The 11,093-nt window shown below is 42.4% G+C and overlaps 1 protein-coding gene across 1 annotated transcript; it reads left to right on the top strand.

Annotated features, from left to right (window-relative positions):
• Positions 1–638: 638 nt before the first annotated feature.
• LOC308303984 (pannexin-3-like) lies at positions 639–10,675 on the top strand (the record flags this gene model as incomplete). The annotated part of the gene is made up of 5 exons (XM_080748533.1): positions 639–822; positions 7,848–7,990; positions 9,002–9,216; positions 9,417–10,168; positions 10,617–10,675. 5 exons carry the CDS (start codon positions 639–641, stop codon positions 10,673–10,675), a joined length of 1,353 nt encoding a protein of 450 aa, XP_080604659.1.
• Between the last annotated feature and the right edge of the window lie 418 nt (positions 10,676–11,093).

The raw sequence follows: 11,093 nt of genomic DNA, 5'->3' as shown, positions 1-11,093 counted from the left end.
TACTGTAACTGTAACAAGACTTTTCAATTGGAGTCACTGAATCAAAGCGTGGAGAACATAATAAGGTTAAGGTAAGGTGATTATTTTTCTCATGTTTTCTCAGGCTTTTGAATGATACAGAGCAATGTGATGAGAGAAGGTATCTTTGGAATAATATTAATTTAGCTATTGTGACTGTTGTTGGTTTGGGTCACTTTATAGCAGCAGAAGAAAATAAAAACATGGACAAAATGGCACTTGAAATTAGTTAGCCTACAGTAGGCCTACATGATCTGAAACCGACTGTAACCCCACCACTACTGTGAATTGGTTAACCACTTAGGCCTACTGTATACTTCCTCAATGACAAAAAAATTAAATAGCTGACCGCACGTGAGCTTGCAGATCTGCTTTTTTATTATTTGGAATGTTTTGAAATGTCTTTGAAAAGATCATTTTAGATTTTTGTGTTGGCTATTCAAAAATAACAGATCTGCCAGCTTGTACAGAGCTTGTACATCTACATGCTATTTTTGAACAATTTTGAATTAGGAAAATGTGTAAGAACTACTGATTCAGAAGGCATTCATAGAATCTGCCTCGGGTCTTTAGTGATTGAATGACACGTCTCTCCTTTTGGCCCAGGACCAGGCGTCAACATGTCCATCGCCAGCGCGGCCGCGAGGGCCATGCTATCTGATGCCCTGCTGCAGGAGGGCTCTGGAAACAACCGCCTCACACACCTGGAGCTGGAGCTGCCCCTGGACAAGGTCATAAAGTTTGTGTCGGTCGGCCTGCCACTGCTCCTGGTCTCCATGGCCTTCGCCCGCGAGGTCTCCCTCGGTGAGCAGCCACTTAATACTCAAATACCTGGAACGTACCCGAGTCGTGTTAGATTTGAACCACTTTAACCATTATTTTTATGCTTTAACTATTGAAAAATAGCAGATATACGAGCTTGTAGATCTGCTATTTTTGAAAAATCGTGAAAGTGTGTGCAAGTCTTTGAATATCTTTGACCCGATCTTTGACCCGACTTCTAAATCCTTCCTCTAAATCAGCTGTTCTCAAACTTGTTCATGTCAAGGACCCCCAAAATTACATTTATTCGGCCGCATACCCCTATTTCAAAATATGTTGTTCCAGGGACCCCCCAGAAGCAGTGATTTGAGTTACAAAAGTCTGCTTTGAAAAATATTTATTGAAAAATGTGCACACATTTTCACGATTTTTCAAAAATAGCAGATCTACAAGCTCGCAGCGCGGCACTCGGTGCCGCGCTGTGAGCTTGTATATCTGCTATTTTTCAATAGTTAAAGCATTCAATAATTGTACGCCTAAATGGGTTAATACTCAGCTGTCAAATGTGCTTTTTAACCTTTTTTGATGAATCGGATGATATATCGCCATAGTGCTTTCTTGGTTTTAAATCCTATTAGGTCTAGTCCTTATAATCTTAACTGTACTGTCCTGTGCTTTTTTGTGAACTGCTAATAAGTATTCAATCAATCAATCAATCAATCAATCAATCAATCATAGTTGCTGTCGGGTAGAAACCTTGTATCTCTATGGGGCTGTTAAGTCTGACATCATTTTGTAGGCAGAGGAGAACTTTTGCCCCCAAAAAAAGCAAATCTTTTTACTATTTTTACTATTTACAAATTTTTCTTCTCTTTGTTGTTGAAAGGAAAGTGGTAGAATTATACTTTAGTCGTTATTTAGTCTCGGATCTGTTGAAATAGCGAGGGACAGATATTGACAATAAATCTGCTTGGACGTCTGACTACAAAATGATGTCACGGCTTAAAAGCCCCATATTTCACCCTTTTCCCCCATAATTGAATAACCTACTTTATAGTGTCACATGAAAGTATAGTGAAAATAGACGCTCTAAGCTCACAGCGCATGGCAAATGTGATGCGTGTAGCTTGTAGATCTGCTGTTTGTGCTGCTTTCAATACATTTTGAAAGTTATAAGTGGTTGAGTCTGTCTGTGGGTTTTATAAATATTTAACCAATGAAAACAATTATTAACAAGAGCTTAGTTGTGACTCAATAATAACTGCACTGGATCCAATGCGACACTTTTTTTTCCCAGTTTCCAGAAAAGCAGCAGTTTTGGACAGACAAGGTTTCCACCAGACAGCGATGAATATAGCCTATTTTCTGTTCCATTCATCCCCACTCACTCTTTTTTGCAAACACACACACACACACACCCACACACTTGTGTAGCCTACAGTAGGCATATACTGGCTTTGTGGTCTCTCTGTGCTTCTATTTATATGTGCCATTATATAGTACACTTTCTGCAGTCATGTTGTCCTGTTGCCAACAGTCCTGTTGTTGCCAACAGGACAACATGACTGCAGAAAGTGGAAGTCCAACGTCCAATAAGGCTGTTGGTTCCTTGGACTTCATTCACTTAACTTGCTTCAACTGAACTTATAATAAAGGGAGATATTGAGAACATAAACATGCACACATTATTCATAAGGCCTAATTAATATTTATGCACATCATCTCTTCCAAACTTAAAAGTCAAAGAACCCTACATTCTGTGGTCAAATGTGATGCGCAGTTCTCTATTTGGGAAAGGAAATATAATTATAGAGTCTAATAATAGCGCTTGAGAGTCAACTCAACGCTGACTTCAGCATTGTGAATGTGTCAGGTCCTTGGGAATAATATGCTTTTTAGCTGAGCCACAGAGCATTACAAAACTAGGCTGCTGTGTGTTTATCTATCTGTCAGTCTGACTCTGTCACTCCAAATGTGACTCTACAAATGTGACCACCGGAGGGCGCCGAAGCGGCCCAACTATCCTCAAGGTTGCTTTCTGTTTAGCAAATCCTTACGTGGCCTTGCTTGCCCCATTAAATATTGATATCTCTATCTCTGTTTAATGGCTAAATAATTCATGTGAGACTGAAAATAGCAGATCTATAAGCTAAGTACACGTCACATTTGCAACATGCTGTGATCGGCTTGTCTCTGTTGTACGCAAGAATCGTACAACAAAGTAGCCTATAAATCAGGCTTCATACACCACAATGTCTGCCAAAGTCTACAGCCAAGGAGGCTGACTCCCTTGACTTTGAGTTAACTACACCCCCCCACCTCCCTCACCCCCCGGCACTGGTCCACAATCAGCCTTCGCCTGATGCTAATTGCCATGGGATGATTGAGAGCGGCGTTCACTAACACTGGCGCTCTGTAATTACATGCAAGCTCCTTGTGCGGCAGCTCCCTCTATTTGAGTCAAATGAGAGGATGTGTTGATTAACCAGAGAGCGTGGAACATGACGCGGTGCTGCCGGGGAACGACACGAAAAGCGATGGATCTTGGCTGCCTTAATCTTTGGCGGTGTCAGTTTCACAACAGCCCCTGATTGTGCTGACTGGTGTCTGGCTCGCTCGCACCTGCATCCTCAGCCAAGATTTTTGGTACAAAGCGCAAAATGTGAGGATAAAATGGAAATGTTAATTGGGAGTGGGTGTATGAGACAGGAGAGGTGGCATAGATTAAAGCACATTTGCCTCTGCCAAATCACTCTAAACACAGACTAAATGTTTTTTTTATTTTCTTTTTTTTTATCACATGTTGATGTCAACATAAATGTCACATGTACTCTGCACATGCATGCCTCACTTCTTTCAACTGACAGTGAGGAATTTCACTGTGAAAGCGTGTGGAGGATCATTCACACTATCTCCACACAGGGGCGTCACAAGGAGGGGAAAAGTGGGTCTGCGTTACTTACTGTACTAGGGCCCAAGGTGGAGGGACCTTAATTATTTTATACTTTAGCTATTGAAAAATAGCAGATATACAAGATCACAGCGCGGTACCGAGTCTAGGAGCAAGAGGAGAAGACACCCTGTGACGTGTTGGTGACCACGCCTATCCGCCATGACACTTTGGGTGGCAGAAGTGGCACCGGAGGTTCGGTGAATAACATTAGCGTCTATCTATGAGCTTCGGCTGGGACAGCTCATGAACAAAAAATAATTCTGAACGATAGAGACCTTTGTTGTATAATCGCTCCAGGAATATAAAAGAAGACATATCACAGGTATTTTTTACAATCACTTGCTTTTCGATGTGCACAGTACATAATGTTATTGAGGCACCTAAACAGCGGCAAGTATAGTTTCTGTCTCGGAGCTATCGCAAGATTTGGATTCCAGACAGGGAATGGTGGAGAGTCTCGCGATACTATCTAGTTCAGAAACGTAAATTGTGCTCTTTAGATGCCTCTATAATGTTATACAGTGTACTCACCGAAAAGCAACACAGCACAAAACAATGTGTGATATGTTTTCTTTTATATTCCTGAGCTGAGTGTTTTATAAAGGTCTCTATCGTTCAGAATAATTTTTTGTTCATGAGCTGTCCCAGCCGAAGCTCATAGACGCTAATGTTATTCACCGAACCTCCGGTGCCACTTCCGACACCCAAAGTGTCATGGCGGATGGCCATGGAGCCTAAAATGACGTCGGTGTCCATTCCTTCTTTGATCTTCCTTGTACCGAGTGCCGCGCTGCGAGCTTGGAGATCTGCTATTTTTGAAAAGTCGTGTGAAAATTTGTGAAAATCTTTGAGATGGGGGTCCGTGACCAAATGCATATAATTTTGGGGGTCCTTAACATGAAAATGTTTGAGCACCACTGACATAGAAACATAGGTTTTTCAAAAAACCTTAGAAGGATTTGAAAGACTTTTTCACGATTTTTCAGAAAATAGCAGAGTTTTTGAACTCGTTCCCAAATGGGTTAAACCCCCTCCCCCTATGAAGAACATTCATGGGGGGCCCGTAGTGAATCCTTGTACCCAGGGCCCAGAATTTGGTGCGACACCCCTGGTCTCCACAGCCACTAGGACACAATCCCCTGCTGAGTTTCCATCTGACATGACAATGGAAACAATAAAAACCCAGGCCTCCATGGTGGTTCACAAGCAGGGACGTGCAGAGAATGTTAGAGAGGCAGGGGCTGACATTTCTAAAAGGGCCTTTTGGTGAAAATATTGAAAATAGCAGACCTCCAAGCTAACAACGTGTCGCTCTGCAACGCGTTGGTCGGCTATTCTCAGTACTTGATACCACACTAAATTAAGCATAAAAAAGGCAATGTGTCGTACAGCATGGATTTCTACACAGAGAGGGCAATTATTCAACATAAGATGCTGCATTTAAGTTCAGGAGAGTTTTTGGACAAGGCAGTTAATTATTTGTGAATGCTGCCATGGAAAGGGGGCATTTGCATTTCTTTCACCATAGTAAAAACTGCAATTCATGGTCTGGAGAGGGCACTTTTTACAGATGGGTAAAAGGGCAGGGGCTCAAGCCCCCTTTGATGTCTATGTGTGCACGTGCCTGTTCACAAGTGTTTTACCTCTCTATGCCACCGGATGCCCCCAGAGAACAGACAGTCCACAGTTAAAATGAAGACAAATTGCCTACGATTTGTTTAATGATAAAGGCTCTATGTGGCTGCCAGTAAGGGCTGACAATGAATGGCATCTTGGCGACAATTTGGCCCTCTTCCTTGGCAGATCTTTCATCTGACTGTCCCTCTCCATTAACCTATGTACATAGACCTTGGCTGCCAATAAAATCAGTGGTTGGTGCCTGCCAAGTTGTTAAATGAGCAATTCCCTGTGCCTAAAGTCCCCTACTATGAGAGAAGCCTCTTCAAAGCTATAGATACTGAAGATACACTATAGTGTGGCCTGCACAAGCCCTGGGAATGGCCTGCATACAGTATGGTGACTGTGCAGCTAGTGCTGCAAAAAATATTTTTATCGCGGTATGACCATGCCCAATATCAGTATCGCAAAAGGCAACAATGCAGGTGATATATCTCCCTGGGCGATATATACTTGCCTTTTTGCCCATGTCGTTGCCATTTATTTATTTTGTATTTTGCTACACTTAGAATATCAAATAATAAGTGTGGGAACCCAATAGCACTTACAATCAAGAGTGATATTGACTTATTATGCTGTGAATAAGATATTATGATAACATATTGAATATGAAATTTGTACAGTAATATATTGCATCGAAATAATATTTTGCACAAATACTGAATATTAGAGATATGATTTAGGCTACTACTGGTCTCAATTAGGATCTGCTAGTTTTGTAAATTAGTATTGTTATTAGTTGTTTACAGTCCTTCGACATGAGACAAAGCTAAATAACATGTAAATGTTTATGGCCAACAAACACATACAGTAGATAATTAGAGATGGTTCACGGCAAATCTAAAAACAGACTACATGGTTTGGGCGGACGTTCCGGACAACAAACTGGCAGTGAGACAGCTACATGTTTTAAAACTTGGCCACACCTCTCTGCCACATTTATAATGAAGAACACAGTTCTGATATCCTCATCAACAATAACAACAACAACAGCAACATTAAATATGTTTAACCATTATACCACGGTGTACCCCAGGGCCCTATATCAGGTACCCTCAGTCCTTTTTCCCTCAATAAATCCCAAATCTCATCTTCCCTGAAAAGAGAAAATGTACGAGCTCATACAGTACATGTCGCTTTGTGGTACATTTTGAGCTTGTAGATGTGCTATTATTGCAAGAGGGATGCTAGGGTTCATGTGGTTAAACAAATGCTTGAACCATTGTTAACACAACCACTGGATAAAGAGCGTCTGAAATGCCTAAATTGTAAATGCCAGAACCACAGTTTGACAGTAATGTGTTTCCGATCCATTATGTGATGTGATACAGGCTGTCCTTGCATATCAACATCACACATACTGCAGAACACTCCAACACATGCACACATACAGTAAAGTGTACTTAATACATGTGACCATGTAGTTTCCTGTAATAAGTTGGATGGGCTGGATGAATCATCTGCTGATAGTAGGTTTGTGCTTTTAGAGAGCTGGGTATGGGTACGTGTGGTGGCTGAAGCTCTGAAGTGGAGGGGCCACACCCGAGTGTGTTGCCTCCCTCCCAGCCTCTCAATGTAGTAGCTCCACCCGTGTGAGATGAGAGATGGGTGTGGAACACTGCTTCAAGTGGTTGGACCATATATGTGGCTCAACCAAGGTGAACTAAATACACAGTAGAGAAGCTCAATTTTGGAATCCACGGCCCGCAGCTTTTAAATGCGAGGTTGCCATTTGAGAACATGTGATTTCTCTTGCCGTGTTCTGTAGTAATGAAAAGCAATGGAGATGCACAAGTCCGTATATCATAGGGTAGCTGACATTCAAACAGTGGCACACAGTCGTGGAAAAAGTACTCACATTCTTTACTTACGTAAAAGTATCAATACTGCAATGTAGAAGTACTCTGTTACAAGTAAAAGTCCGGAATTCAAAATGTACTTGAGTAAAAGTACGAAAGTATTGGCATCAAAATGCACTTTTAAAGTACAAGATGTTTGAAAATAGCAGATCTACAAGGTCACAACGCATCGCGATGTGACGCGTTGTGAGCTTGTAGAACGGCTATTTTCAAACAGCCTAGGACTAGGTATATAAAGTGGTTTATGTATGTTTTAAAATATTATAACTTATATCTGAAAAGTAACTAGTAACTAATGTTTTCAAATAAATGTAGTGGAGTAAAAGTACAATATTTCGATCCTAGATGTATTGGAGTATAAGTAAAATAATTGGAAATTGGATACTCAAGTAAAGTACAAATACCTCAAAATTGTACTTAAGTGCAGTACTTAAGTAAATGTACTTTACAACACTGGACTGGCACACAACACTATGCCACAGTGTGTGTGTATACATACAGTAAGTACTGAATGGATGAAGCTTAGTAATTTACATCAATAACAATATCTAATATTTGCACATTTGTTTATTCTCCAGGGCCACAGATTACCTGTTTCCCTCCAAGCAACTTCACAATCAAGCAGGCCAGCTACGTAGACACATACTGTTGGGACTCCCTGATGCATCACGAGTTTGACACTAATGGAAACTTTGAGGAACGTTCTCTCTGGGTGCACAAAGTAAGTAGAGAGATTGCGATCAAGTTCGTTTGACTTTGTTGTTTAGAGAGAATTCTTTGCATTCTCCTCTGCTATATCTAAATCAACAGACAATTGGCACAACGGCTCGAAAGAAAGGTTTCTGGATCGTTGCGTTGAACGGCCGGTGCATAACAACAGCTAATCTTCCTGGGCTCCACACAATACAACCGTAGACTAATTATCAGTTTGAGTTGCTATTTGTCTTGTCAGTGTTCATTATATTTTGTTGTGTTATATTTTTGGTTCAATTAACACTTCAGAATGTACTGTATAGTATGTACAGTGTGTAGGCTGGCCGATGGCGATGGAAGTCACACTTCAAACTAATTGGACTCAGAGCTATAGGTGTGATGTGAATACACACGCATCAGTCATCTCCACATACATTTAGGAGAGCCTCCTAATGACATGACAATTGTGTCTTCTTACTTCCATGCGGCAAACTGTCATACAGTTACTGTACAAGTAAGGCATAGGAAGCAGTGTGTTGATATCCTGGGAAATAGATAACTTTGTTCTAAAAGAAACGTGGCTGTCATCTGGCCTACCGTTGAGCCTGTAGCAGTCACACCAAAGGAAAATGTTTCATCGTGATTTAGCTATACCCTAAAACAGTTTGTAATTGTAGGGTGGCTACACTTCCAAACTGTTCTTCTAGGGTAGCTAAAACATGGTGAAACTTTTTCCTTTACTGTGCGGACAGAGAATGACTACAATTAAAAACACTGAGGTAAGCCTCCAGCAGAAAACCGGACTCTCCCTTCCCTGCCCTTTTGTTGCTGAACTATTCGGTCTGTGAATAATAAACATTCCAGATGTGGTGGTTGAATGTGTAATAAGCAGTTCTACAAAAGTATGTGTGTATGTTGAATAAGAGAATGGTTATTATTAAACCATTGTTTTGTGTAACTCCATTTTTTCACTCCCCTCCTCACTCCGTTTTGTTTTGTCTTTTCTTCTCTCTCTCCCCCATTCTATCCATCCTCCCAGATGTTCCCCTATTCTCTCCTGGCCATGGCAGTTCTGATGTACCTGCCGGCTCTCATCTGGCGCCAGCTCGTCATGCCCACGCTGGGCTCCGACCTGCTCTTCATCATTGACGAGCTTGACAAGTCTTACAACCGCTCAGTCCGAATGGCCCAAAGCATTTTGGACATACGCCAGAACACTAAGAACCCCCTCACTTTTCAGGCTGAGCTGGAGAGGTGAGAGTGCCTCAAGACTTAGAGTGGATAGAAAACGTTTTGTCGTTGCCAGTCACAAAGTTACTTCCCCAGTTCAAACAATGCAAACAAATACATAAATCAGTCTTAATAGAGGCGTAACTTCGCCGGCAGAGAGGGAGTTTGGCATGTGTAAAAAAGATACAGAACTCATCTTTCATTATTTGTTTTTGTTTTTCCAGGGCTAAAAGGAAGCGCTACTTTGAGTACCCCCTGTTGGAGAGATACATGCAGTGCAAACACAACTCCTACTTCTTGGTTAGCATGCTTTTCTTGCGCGGCTTCCTGCTGCTAACCTTCATGACCGCCGCCTGTCTCTATCTGGCCTACTTCCACCTCTCCGCCTTCCTGCAGGACGAGTTCAGCTGCTTCGTTCGCACAGGCATGCTGCGCGACCAGAACTGGATACCGGAGCTGGTCCAGTGCAAAATGACCGGCCAGCTGGTCTTCCAGGTCATAAGTGTCGCCAACGGCGCTGTCTACGTCCTGCTAGGTCCCATTGTTCTGTTTAGCCTGGTGCGACTTTTCGTCTGGGACACCACCTTCCTGTCCGTGTACGAGGTGCTTCCGGCCCTGGGCCTCATCAGTGGCCGCAAGCTGGGATGCCCGCTGAACGACCTCAACGTGCTGCTGCTCTTCCTGCGTGCCAACTGCGTGCATTTGAAGTCCTATGGCCAGGTGAGGGCGCTGTGCTCACTGGCGCCGCCTCAGGTGGGAAACGGTGGCCCGGGGCAGGGCCTGAGCCAGATGCTCACGCAAGAGGAGATGGAGGAGCGCGAGGAGGCCGCGCTGGAGCTGAAGGAGGAAGTGGAAGAGGCCAGGGAAGAGGGGAAGCTCAACCTTGTGGATATCATGACCATCCTGGGGGCAGCGCAGGGAAAAGTGGTCAACTGCTGTGAGCAGAGGCCCCTGGTGGAGGAGAATATGACCCTCGGTACCGTAACTCTTATCTACACTCTCAAACGCATTCTGCTAGTGGCCTGTTTTGTCTACATCGTCTGGGATGTCCAGAAAATTATTAAGTGACTGCCTTTTACAGACTACACTTGCAGGCTATTAAAAAGAGAAAACAAATAGCACAATACATATTATGCTTTGTAAAGCAATTCTTGCCCCGTAACTGAATGAGGTGAAAACCTAAATGGGCTTGAAGAAACAACATCTGTAGGAAGATTAAATGGGTGGTACTCTAAGAGTACAGTAGTGAAACATTTGTAAAATAGAAACACTCTTGCACACAACACTGAGTATTCTTCTCCCGTCAGTTTGAAATCAATATGTAACAGCCTTTATTTCTAAAAGAGTCTTTTGAGACTATGCAGGAAAACAGGTAGACTTTGTGGTACTTCCCAGCCCTAACTGCCCTCTTTGTCTCTTCACAGAGCCAAACCACCAGGGGTACCATGAGTTGAAGGAGACTGCACCATTTAATCATTACTAGGCTGCCTCCTATGGACTGAACAATAAAATGTGATAGCAATCGGGGAGGTGGGGATCTGTATCTACAGTAGGCTACTGTAGTCACTAGTCACAATGACTTTGGAAACCAATGACGGTTTTATCGTGACCTGAAGACCAAAAGCCTCTTTTAGAAGTACAGGTAAATGCTGTGTGGCAGAGGGTGCCAGTGGGTTTCACATACTGTATTCACTTTTTATTTTACTTTATTGATACCTCTGAGTTCATGTACTTGTCAACCACGGCAGATACTGTATAACCACCAAAGATTAAGGCTGATTGGTTCATTGAATACTTTATTAGCAGTTTGAAAACCGTATGGCAGTACAGTGTGTTTCTGTACATTTTCATAAGCAGGTGCACAACTAATTCCTTAACACAAACATTTTATGATTAAATAT

The sequence above is a fragment of the Nannobrachium achirus genome (assembly GCF_963921795.1).
Source record: "Nannobrachium achirus genome assembly, chromosome: 19".
NCBI classification, from domain to species: Eukaryota; Metazoa; Chordata; class Actinopteri; order Myctophiformes; family Myctophidae; genus Nannobrachium; species Nannobrachium achirus.
The sequence above is the reverse complement of the archived record's forward strand: the minus strand, read 5'-3'. Positions and strand labels throughout refer to the sequence as shown.